This window comes from Berghia stephanieae, chromosome 6 (assembly GCF_034508935.2).
Source record: "Berghia stephanieae isolate SIO BIC M18660-M18661 chromosome 6, UCSD_Bste_1.3, whole genome shotgun sequence".
Lineage (NCBI taxonomy): Eukaryota > Metazoa > Mollusca > Gastropoda > Nudibranchia > Aeolidiidae > Berghia > Berghia stephanieae.
The window spans coordinates 51,104,934-51,117,433 of record NC_088365.1 but is presented as its reverse complement, the minus strand read 5'-3'; the positions used below and the strand labels follow the sequence as shown (position 1 = coordinate 51,117,433).

General features: G+C 35.9%; 2 protein-coding genes across 3 annotated transcripts in view; one reads left to right on the top strand and one right to left on the bottom strand.

The window, feature by feature from the left end:
• The window catches only part of LOC144975220 (macrophage-expressed gene 1 protein-like), a 39,357-nt gene that overhangs the window by 16,507 nt on the left and 10,350 nt on the right, over nucleotides 1–12,500 (top strand). Inside the window, exons 6-9 of the mRNA XM_078919084.1 lie at nucleotides 1,301–1,460; nucleotides 7,261–7,495; nucleotides 9,779–9,920; nucleotides 12,292–12,466. Of these exons, the coding sequence (XP_078775210.1) occupies nucleotides 1,301–1,460; nucleotides 7,261–7,495; nucleotides 9,779–9,920; nucleotides 12,292–12,466 (712 nt within the window). The remainder of the gene's footprint in view (nucleotides 1–1,300; nucleotides 1,461–7,260; nucleotides 7,496–9,778; nucleotides 9,921–12,291; nucleotides 12,467–12,500) is intronic.
• LOC144975221 (uncharacterized) lies at nucleotides 4,678–6,651 on the bottom strand. 2 transcript variants are annotated; one of them, XM_078919086.1, is made up of 4 exons: nucleotides 6,582–6,651; nucleotides 5,876–6,067; nucleotides 5,378–5,477; nucleotides 4,833–4,936 (listed from the first exon to the last, which is right to left on the bottom strand). In XM_078919086.1, the coding sequence occupies exons 1-3, from the start codon at nucleotides 6,644–6,646 to the stop codon at nucleotides 5,420–5,422; spliced, it is 315 nt and encodes a 104-aa protein (XP_078775212.1). In that variant the 5' UTR covers nucleotides 6,647–6,651; the 3' UTR covers nucleotides 4,833–4,936; nucleotides 5,378–5,419. The 2 variants fall into 2 exon arrangements, with proteins under 2 accessions (XP_078775211.1, XP_078775212.1); XM_078919085.1 differs by lacking the exon at nucleotides 5,378–5,477 and having other exon boundaries at nucleotides 4,678–4,936.

The window sequence follows — 12,500 nt, the reverse complement described above, 5'->3', positions numbered from 1 at the left end:
GAACGTTTATAGTCTGGTTAATACAGTTTAGTAAGAACAACTCACAAACGCGGATGGCAAAAACAACAACAAAGGCCTGAGTGACGTCATCTTTGAACTATTTATATATTGTCCGCAACCAGGAACTCAGAGTGGAGAGGTCAAATTAACAATGATAATAATAATAATAATAATAATAATAATAATAATAATAATAATAATAATAATAATAATAATAATAATATGATAATAATAATAATAATAATAATAATAATAATAATAATAATAATAATAATAATAATAATAATAATAATGGACCCTTATATAGCGCAGGTTCCTTAATTGCCATAGTGTACTTTGCACTTTACATCAACACAAAATATATCTCATGAAATTACGTGATATTGAAAAAAAAAGAAAAGTTTTAATAAATGATTATTTGAACACAAACTTTAAACCTCCGAATGTTCTGTGGAATTGCATTCCATACAGACCGATCAAAATGAGAAATGGTCCTTGTACGAATAGGTGGGACAGCCAATAGGATGAAGTCATTATTTTTGGTTTTGTTTGTATTTTTTGTTTTGTTTTTGACGTACAACAGTCTCTTTTTGTCAATACTTAAAGGAAAGATTAATGGGAAGAGAGAGAGAGAGAGAGAGAGAGAGAGAGAGAGAGAGAGAGAGAGAGAGAGAGAGAGCTGGTTGGGAAATATAAAATAAATGACGGAGTATAATGTAGGATTGCTCGGATATAAATAAATAAATAAAATAAAATAAACAAAATTCCCTTTATTCATCCCCAAGGGGAAATTTATTGTCTTTAGGGTCTATTCCAAGGGAAGACTGGAATAACCCAGGCGCCAGGCGCAGTGCAGCGCCGCAAAGTGAGCTGGGGCTCGGTGACATGCTCAAAGCCACACAGAGCAGCGGCAAGTGATCGAACTCATTACCTTTTGGGTACGAAGCAAAGACCGTACCGCTGAGCCACGCTGCCCTATTATAGATAGTTCGAAGATGACGTCACCCAGGTCTTTGTTATGTTATTGTTTTTTGCCATCCGCGTTTATGAGTAATGCTCACTGAACTGTATTAACCTGACTATAAACGTTCATGGATACACACAGTTTTGTGTGTTGGTCCGTTATACTTCCGGATTGCAATGTTATGGGCTTCTTAGCCAAGCGCATACTATCTATATGGCGCTAGACAGAGAATTGTGGAAGACCTTGTTATTAAACATCTATGAGAAGGAACCCTGGTAAGATAAGGTTTTTCTTTTTTTTTCTGTTCTTAGATCTGAATTTCCCTCTTTCCCTCAGGTACTCACGTACTCACCAGCGTGACAGCAGGGGCAGGGTTGATGAAAACAGATTTTTTGAAGCGGGATTACGTGGCCTCACAGTTCTCGGACAAGACAAAGATGCTGGCATCTGCAAGTGCCTCTTTTGGCTCTTTCTTCAGTGTGGGCGGGTCATATGGGTTAGTTGCATCAGCATGCCTATCTATCATCTGCATATTTTGCGGCCGCAAATAGAAATTTATCATAATATCCTTTATTAAAATAATGATTTAAACTTTTAAAAACGTTGATTTTGAAAAAAATCAGTTTTGGAGATGGAATAATGGAGTCAAAAACTTGAACAAACTTTGTGCTGCTTTATTCCATCTCCATAACGTCAACTCTCAGAGTAGCTTTTATTCCATCTCCAATTCATGATTGTTAAATTTGGACTACATTTTTTTTTCTTTTGAGCAGTTCATTCTTAGTAGTAGTAGTAGTAGTAGTAGTAGTAGTAGTAGTAGTAGTAGTAGTAGTAAGAGGAGGAGTAGGAGGAGTAGAGCCCATTCAGAAAATGATCATAAGAGTATGAGGTTATCCATGCCTTTAGAACTGGATTACAATCCAAAAAGACTTTCATGCGATAGACAACACGTCATGTAACCAAAATGGTGCAAAAAGAAAAAGAAATATATCGATACCAGTTGAACCTACGTGGTGCAAAGAGCAACTAGAATGGGAAATAATGAACAAAGCAAAGTCAGATTTCAAATCAATATATTCATATCAGATCATTTTATTATTCAAATCAATATATTCAGAGCATATCATTTTATTATTCAAATAACAGAATATAATACCGGCTTCCATGCAAAAAAAAGAGGAAAAAATAACAATATAAAAACCGGACCAACTTGATTAACATTTAAAAAATGTTTACTTTCTAAGTTTGAAAATTGAATTATAAATACTTCATTAACATTATTTCAAATTGCATATAACAATTATCAGGTATTTACCCCATCACTCACTCTCTATATCTCTCTCCTTATACTAACTCGCACCAGTTATGCGACTCCTAATCAATTTTATTATATTTAAAAAGTCATGTCATATTTCATGTTTATATACTACTTATTCAAAATTTATGTGGGTTATGGCATACATTATGCATTATGTATAAAACTTTAATAGTCAGAATACAGAAACCTATTAAAAGTATTATAGGATGTAAAACAAAAATAAAACTGATAACCAATAATAAGTCATGAAAAGTTAATACTAGCAAGAGAATAAAGCGAAATTAATGTATTTTATGTATTGCTATAACTAATGATCTGGATACAGATTACATTGTGAATTACCTACTTCAGAACAGTTTCAACGAAAACTTTGTCTAGTTCGGGAAAGTAAGGAAGCATAGACAATAAATCTTTCTTCTTGTCATCAGGCAATCGATTTTTATTAAATACATTTAATTTTCTCCCATGCTTCTCTGAAGCCCTATTATGATTTGAACAGCCACGTTTTCTAGTTGACAGGGTGTAAGGGTCCCGTCTCACACTTACTGTCGTCCATTCTGGTGACTGGTGACATGTTTTATAACTAACTGTGCCAAGACTTTGACATAGTTGTAACTTGCGTATCTTAGTAAAACGCACACGGCTAAAAACAAACTCTTGTTGAGCATAGCTCTGAAAATCGAAAAAGTCCCTCATTTGGATTACTTGACTGTTTTTTATTGTCTTTAATTTTTTTATCAATCCAATATGACTAAAAATTTCCTGATGTCTGAGATGACGCTCAATTACTGAGTGGACATTATCAACTTCTTGAATGGAACTGTGTCCAGACTCACAAAATTTCTGAGTTATAATATCAATATTTTTATTTTTCTTAATAAACAAAGAGAGAGCAGTTGCCATTACAGAATTTCTATTCTGGCAAACACAGGAGTCTGACCACAACGTTATATCAGACAGAAGAGGATGGTCTTTCAAAACCTCTTCAAGAATTTTAACAATGGCACTGGCCATGTTATTGGCAGCACGACCACCAGAGCCCTCATGCCAAACTGCATAATATGCCTTTTTACTTAAAGACAATGTAGCAGTCATGTTAAAACTGACTAATTTTCTTTTATAAAAAAAATTTGAAATGCCACAAACCGGCAAGGGGAAAACATTTTCAAGATCAAAGCAGATTACTGCTTTTTCTTTACTATTCCTATCCCTCTCCCTCTCATGTTTTGTTGATCTGTAATTTTCAACATGCTGAACAAGCTGTTCCTTCTCTTTATCATCTAATCTCATATTTTTTTCTAACAGTCTTAAAATCATTTCACCTTTGCTTGTTGAAGCAGCAAGTTCCTCCTGATTTAAATTCTTTGAATCTTTTAATACAAGTTCACATTTATCACATCTATCTTTTTCGGGAGCTAAAAATGAAATGTTAAATTCTTTATTGAAAATTTCATCATATTTATGTTTCTTTACAGGTTCTATTTCTTTTTCCACACAGAGAGCTTGATACATTCCATACATTTTACTCAAATTGAGAGATTTTTCCAGATATTCTCTGCATGAATCAGCCCTACAATAATGAGACGGGATACGGGGAAAGGAATTTATATGACTTCTCACCACGTCTAAGCACTCATCGCTAATTTTGTTTTTAACATTCTTCCCACTCTTTGGTGGCAAAGGTACACCAGTTTCAACACATCTCCGTTTCTCATAAAAATATGAAATTCTTATTTGAGAAATATCAAGAGTTGATAAGAAAAATGTCTTACAAACTTGGACTTTTAAAGATGTGCCACCACATCGCAGAAAGTACTTGTAGCTGAACACTTTAGGCTTTTCATTGGTTACAGCTCTGCATCTTGCCTTTTCACATCTAATTGTGTACTCACTATAAAAGTGAGCTTTTGACTCGTCATTCAGAGACCAAAACATTTTATTTATATTTTTTCTTTCTTCTTCAGAATTTTTTTCATTACATTAAAATTTACAATTTGAACAATTTTTCTGAGTTTTTACTTTCTTTTCAGGAATTATTTCTTTAGTCTTAAGGCTCTGATACTCCTGACCAGCTTGTCTCTTTGTCTTAGAAACATTCCTTTTCCACTGAGTAGGGTCTCTTTTCCTTTTCCTGGTCACTGTGGGCCTGTTTGATGAAATAGCAAGAAAAAAAAAGAATGTAATCATAATCAATTCTAATTCTATCAGTGTTAAAATATAGCCACTTTTTCATTAAAGGAGATTCAAGGTCTCGCAACATTTTAAGACAATATATAAGTAATAAATTCTAGCATTCAACGCAGCAGAAAAACATCCTCAACTTTAGGCGAATAAACTATAGAGAATATTCACACTAGAAAATATATATAAAGCTGCAAATCTACACCATCCATCTCAGAACAACCACAGACGTAGAAATATCACAGTAACATAAGTAACTGTAAACAAGAAATACACAAATAAAATAAATAAAAAGTAACAATGTGCCACAGCTTAACAAAATAATTGATTAGTAATGAAATTATTGGATGATTAAAATATCTTATGTTAGATCGGTAGCATTTTCTTCAACTGAATTCGCCAGGTTTTCATTCTGTTCCATTGTATTTAGATCTATTGTTCGTAAGGGTTCGTCTGATATGCAATCTACAGGTCTGGAAATAAATAGAGAATGAAAATTTTACCAGATGTAAAGAAAATACAATGTTGAAAGAGAATTAATAAAACAATAATACAATATGTCAATAAATAATTTTAGATCTTTGACTGTCATTTATTCTTATGGAAGAGGTTAATAAAAAATATAATCCAGATCTATTGACATTACAGCAACAACCTATTCATCATCACTAAATGCCTATAGACTCCACTTTAGGCGAATCAGCTATGGAGATTATTCACAGCAGAAAATATATATAAAGCTGCAAATCTACAGCATCCATCTCAGAACAACCACAGATGCAGAAATATCACAGTAACATAAGTAACAGCAAAAAAAGAAATACCCTAAAAAAAAGAAGAAAGATAACAATGTGCCACAGCAAAACATATAAATTGATTAGTAATGAAACTATTGGATGATTAAAATATCTTACGTTAGAGCGGTAGCATTTTCTTCAACTGAATTCGCCAGGTTTTCATTCTGTTCCATTGTATTTAGATTTATTGTTCGTAAGGGTTCGTCTGATATGCAATCTACAGGTTTGGAAATAAATAGAGAATGAAAATTTTACCAGATGTAAAGAAAATACAATGTTGAATGAGAATTAATAAAGCAATAATACAATATGTCAATAAATAATTTTAGATCTTTGACTGTCATTTATTCTAATGGAAAGGTTAATAAAAAATATAATCCAGATCTATTGACATTACAGCAACAACCTATTCATCATCATTAAATGCCTATAGACTCCACTTTAGGTGAATCAACTATGGAGATAATTCACATCAGAAAATATATATGACTGCAAATCTACACCATCCATTTCAGAACAAACAAAAAAAGTTCTTGTGAATGAACAAATATATACTAGTACTGGGATAGCAGACTATCAGTATCAGTTCCTCCAAGCAAGTGCGCCACGTCTTACCTTTCATCATCGTCATCTCTTTTTACTGTATTATTCCTGCATGTTGAATTTGCATTCTGACAAGTAAGTTGTGTATATGTCACGGTCTCTTGTTCTTCGTGCGGACTTGGTGGAATGATGAAGTCTGGGTCCTCTAGTTCACTCAAACTTTGACTCAATGGATCGCTGTTACTGTTATCTCCATTTTCCTCCCTGGAGATAAAATCAAATAATAATATAATATCATGGTCACATTCAGACTACTTCAGTATATCATTGACATATGAAGGATAACAGGCAAAATCCAAGTAGACTGAGAAATATACTAGATGTAGGCTACGACTCAACTAAGAAGACTAAGGCAGATTTAATTTCTACTCTTCCACAGTTTGTTTCAAAAAAGCTTTATAGGATTGGATTGGTGTGCTTGAATGTATCTTGGCTTGTCGTGAACTAAGTAGACTTATTATTATGCAAGGAAATGTAGTTATAAATAATTTGCCAGCAAAATAATATCTCTCTTGTTACAGTTATTTGTAACTTTGTTTGGTAGATATTTCGTTGCACACTCTCTGTCGTCTGTTCTACTTGATCACTTTGTGCTTGTTAATAAAAAAAACATTAACCAGACAATAGCAGAATAAAAATGTCTTTAAAATCAGTTATAACTATAACAAGTGTTCTTTATTTATTAATATAGATAATGCGAATAATAAATACTACTTACATGGCATCTAACAGCAACGAAGCAGCAACAGCTGACGAAAAAAGTCGGCGTCTCGGGGCAGCCATTTTTCTTTTTCAGTCTTGTTTACAAAATATCATGTGACATTTTAGTCGCTCTCCATTGGTTAAAATGGAGATGGAACAAAGCAGAATGAATTTCACGGAAATAAAATAATTCAGATCTCAAAATATGTACATGTAATAAAGTGTACTTAATAAATCACCAGAGTTGATTTAGATTTTAGCAATATCTTCTTTCTGACTCACTATTTTTTCTCTGGGTTTCTTACGTAGATAGCAGAGTTACAGTTACTGCCCTTTGGCAAGTTATCTCATTTTTAAGTAAATTTGGAGATGGAATAAAGCAGTTCTGAGGCGACGACGGACGTTCTTTTTAAAGGGTGAAGGTCAAAAGTCATTATTTTTTCTCTAAATGACTGCTTGCCTAGGCCGTGGTGCAGCGCCACACAATGAGCTAGGGCGAAGTGACTTGCTCAAGGCCACACAATGAGGTGGATAGTCGATTCGGTAGCTTTTGGGTACGAAGCAAAAACCGCTGAGACACGCTGCCCCTTCATAGACTACAAACGGAATGTTATAATACCCGATTTAGGCAATGGGTCATATTTGTTTTCTCTTACACCACTGTATACCCAATCACCTTTTAATTTTTTTTTCAGGCATAGTACTGATACTGAAGACTACAAGAGTTACCTGAAATCTCAGAGTCATTCCTTCGTGACAAGTCACGGTGGACCCATCATGAAAGCGTTCAACATGTCCGCCAACAGCTGGACCGCTGGAGTGGACCTTGATCTGGTCCCCATGGACAGATCTGGCGATCCTCTGTCTTTCTTGGTCACTGCTCAAACGTTACCCGAACTGCCTCTGGATCTGGTTCGTCAGGTGGAGATGGTAAGAAATTTAACTCCTCAAGATTCATCATTGTCATTATCATTGCCTTTTTCACCCTGGGTCATGGTATAGGCGACAGAGAAACAGTTTCCATTCCTCTCTATTTTGAGCTAACTTTTTTTAAAAATCTCGTTCTCTGTCTCATCACTTCTCTGTATATCAGCTTCTTTAATTCTTCTCCATGTTCCCTGTGGCCTTCCCGTTGATCTTCTGCCCTGAGGGTTCCAGTTCAATACTTTCTTTGTTATATTGGAGCCATTTTTTCTAAGGGTGTGTCCAATCCACCGTCATAATTTTCTTCATGTTTCCTCTCCCACTGGTTTATCCTGTGTTCTTTTCCATACCTTAAGATTCTCGCCTTAGTAAAGTTCGAATCCCACAGTTGATGTACTTTACAAAACACGTATTCAAAAAGTCCTTCAGAGCCATTAGGCTCACGGAGCTTGAGTTTATCCCGGTTTCTTTAGCGTGACTTGGACAATATCAATTCCTTGCAACTCTTTGGATAGAACGCTAGTCTATAGCAAAGTACTTTCCACCAGATCTAACAGACCCAGCTACCCATTCACTGCTGGGTAAACAGGGGGAACAGAAAGTAAAACCTCGACTGTACCCGGGATCGATCTTGGTCCCTTTGTGTGTGAAACGAGTGCCCTACCAGCCGAGCTATCGGAACCCCCCCCCCCTCCCCCAACAAAGGGCCAAGGTAAGGTCATATTGCTAAAAAACACAACTCTCAAACTTTGGGTTTTCCAAGTTTGAAAAGTTTTACAAGATGAGGATGGTTTTAATCGCTCGCTGTTTGAGCACGATTTTTTTTCTTGCCAAAACATTAAATACGTATTTTGTTATTCTTATTTTTTCTCCAGTGCACGTAAATTGTGTGACTTACCATCTTCAGAACGAAATTATATTGAGATGCTCTGGATGATAAAATTTAACCTTATAATCAGAAATATGTGACCCCCATCTAGGTATTATATAGGTATTATATCAGGATATCGATGGTTGGCGGATCAAACTTCTGAAGTCGTGAGTTCCACGATAGTCAGATCAAACCTCTGAAGTATACACACGAGCTTTGCGCATCGTGTTGCCGATCGTGAAAATCAGGGCTTCAGAGGTTTAATCCGCTGACCTATTGATATAATATAAGACCAGTTTCAGTGTGTTTATAAACAAAATGTTATGACATACGACCTTTTGAGTCTTTTACAATGTAAGAAGTTGTATTTATTCTCCAAAATAAAGAATATAATTTAACCCCGTGTTTCATATTTACCGGTATAAAGTCAATTTCCAGAATAGAGTTAATGGGGGTGATCTATATTACATTTCCATGTGCTTGAGGTCATTGGTCACATTGCACAGTGTGTTCAAAATGACCCACATAGTGAAAAGTGTTCACGGGTTTTGAAATATCTAACACGATTGGTCATTTTTTTCAGCTTGACACACTGGCATGTTTACAACTTTCATAAACAAAGCAGCGTGTTTATATTTGTAAAGAAATATCCAATTGTTTAACAGCAACACATCATGTGATTGATGGCTCGGTTGGATGAAAACATGAATATAGATCGCTCCCATTGCCCTGAGAAGACCGGTCACCTAAAAGACTCAAATTGAGTTTTCATGTGTTTTAGGGAATAATGAATATGTTGCTGCTTAAAGCTCAAAGGAAAAAAAAAAACAACCCGATAAGTATTGTATTGTAAGCTTCATTTCATTAGACGAAGAATGAAACACTTCAGACGAGTGAGAAAATGTGATAGTGACATTGGTAAAGAACATTTGTCAGTAGTGTTTCATTAATCTTGTTTTTTGATAAAGGGGAAATCCCCTGTATCTGTCTTCGTTTAATATATTGAAGCTTACAATTCAATGCTCATGTTTATTTACATGCAATTTTCTTCTTCTTCTTCTTCTTCTTCTTCTTCTTCTTCTTCTTTTTTTTTCTTTTAAATAACAATATTGAAAAAAAAAGTGCTTTTCAATAGCGTAATATCCACTAAACGTAACAAAGGGCTTTATAAGGGGTCCCTGGCCAACAGCAACAAAATGCATGTAGTATGGGACATGAGGCCTTTTAGGCGATGTTTCAATACAGAGACAACGCTGTTAACGACCATTTTACACCTGAGTACAGTGAGAAAATGTGAATAAAGAGCTTTTTCCAAGGAATCAACTATGCGCCGACCGAGGCTTAAACCCAGGCCCTTCAGATCTGAAAGCGAGTGTCATATTGAGATTACTTAACCCACATTTCTGTATTCACCCAAGGTTTTGCGACACGCCATCGTTCAATATTATGAAATGAACACGATTCAAGGATGCACCAAGATGGGATCTCCAAATTTCAGCTTCTCAGCAAATTTTGATGACGGATCCTGTGAGGCAGAGGCTACCAACATGACATTTGGAGGTGAGGATTAATTTAAGAACCACACACCCTCCTTATCCCCCCACCCCCCACACACATATACATACACAGAGACACATGTAGATAAAGTGCGCTTGGCTAAGAGACTCAAAACCTTGCCATCCGGAAATACAACGGAGCAAAACACAAAACTATGTGTAACCTTAAACGTTTATAGATACTGCTCGCTTGGCTCAGAAACTCACATCATTGAAATCCGGAAATGTAACGGACCAACACACAAAACTGTGTGCAATCTTAAACGTTTTATACTCTGGTTAAAACAGTTTAGTGATACTTACTCATAAACATGGATGGCAAACAACTATGTTTGTCTGAGCACGTCTGAATTTGATGTTGATGTCACTCGGGTCTTTGTTATTAATTTTTTTTTTTTTTGCAATCCGCGCGTTTACGAGTAATTAACAAGACTATAGATAATATGCACTTGTCCAAGAAGCTCACAACATTACCATCCGGAAATAAAACTGACCAACACACAAAACTATGTGTAACCATGAACGTTTATTGTCAGGTTAAGACAGTTTAGTGAGAATTACTCATAAACGCGGATGGGAAAAAAACATTAACAAAGACATGAGTGACTTCAACTTTGAACTATTTATAAACGTTCAAGTTTTGTGTGTTGGTCCGGTGCACTTCCGGATGGCAATGTTGTGAGCTTCTTAGCCAAGTGCAAAGTATCTATAGATAGTATACGCTTGGCTAAGAAGCTCATAACATTGCCATCCGGAAGTATAACGGACCAACACACAAAACTGTGTGTATCCATGAACGTTTATAGTCGGGTTAATACAGTTCAGTGAGCATTACTCATAAACGAGGATGGCAAAAAACAATAACAAAGAACCGAATGACGTCAACTTCATTCTATCTATAATCTGCACTTTATTTTTCTGTGTGACATGTTGTCATGACACCATGGGCGGTTACGCTCTCGCAAGTTTATCGATAGTATGCGCTTGGCTAAGAAGCTCATAGCATTGCCATCCGGAAGTATAACGAACCAACACACAAAACTGTGTGTATCCATGAACGCTTATAGTCGGGTTAATACAGTTCAGTGGGCATTACTCATAAACGCGGATGGCAAAAACAATAACAAAGACCTAAGTGACGTCATCTTCGAACCATCTTTATAGATAGAACAAAGATGACGTCAATCAAGTCTATGTTATTGTTTTTGCCATCCACGTTTATGAGTACTTCTCACTAAATTGAATTAACCAGACTATAAAAGTTCATGGTTAAACATAGTTTTGTGTCCGTTGTACTCCCGGATGGCAATGTTATGGGCTTCTTCGCCAAGCGCATACTATCTATAGACGCTCAGCATACTTCATGGGCATCCCAATAGCTCCCGATATTTATAGATAGAATGCGCTTGGCCAAGGAGTTCACAACATTGCCATCCGGAAGTATAACGGACCAACACACAAACTCTGTGTAACCATGAACTTTTATAGTCTGGTTAATACAGTTTAGTGAGAACAACTCACAAACGCGGATGGCAAAAACAATAACAAAGGCCTGAGTGACGTCATCTTCGAACTATCTATAGAGCACTCGCCTAGAGTTTTTCTGACCTCCTTGACCCCCGACAATGATTGGATAGCTGGGTCTGCTAGATCTTATGGAAAGTACTATACGATAGACTTGCATCCTATCCAAAGAGTTTCATGCAATTGCTATTGTCCGCTTCACACTATATAAAACCGGATATATTCCGGCTCCATGGGCCTAATGGCTCTGAAAGACCACTATTTATAGTATATGTATAAATGGCGGAGCGAGTGGCCGAGTGGTTAAGGCATTGCACTTTGACCCGGAAGGTCCCCGGGGTCGAGTTCCGATTCAGCCACTTTCGTTTTTAATCCTTGGGCAAGATTATTAACCCGCACTTTGCTCACTTTTGGACAACATGGGTGATTCTTGTTGACATCAGACATCTTGTTTGATGAATTATTTATATTCGTTCATGGAATGCCTAGGTAACGATATTTTATGATATCGAGGCGGAAGGGCATATATATATATATATATATATTATATATATATATATATATATATATATATATATATATATATATATATATATATATATATATAAGGTGTTTGCTAGTACGAAAAACACAACAATCTACTTTCACTTCCACTTCCTGGTGAGAGCGAATGCTCGAAAGAATATTGTAGAAGATTTCTAATTATACTTGAAATGTTTTATAAATAGCCCCTTTTATCAAAAAGTTGAGCACTATTACTTCATGTTTTTTTTTTGTTTTTATAACTTAGATATATATCATGCTCATTATGACATATTTTCCTTCTTACCTTCTTCCCCATGTTTTACTAGGTGTATATCAGACTTGTGCTGTGGAAGGGACATACTTAAACCACAATCCATGCTCAGGCTTGAGTCAGGTGAACCCCAAAACGAGAGCATTTTCCTGTCTAGGCCCATACACAGCTGTGAAACTGGTGACAGGTCGCAAAGTTGGGGCGCCTGAATACAGAAGGGAATGTCATAGGTAAGGGCAAGTTGGAGGTCTCAATAGCTCTAGA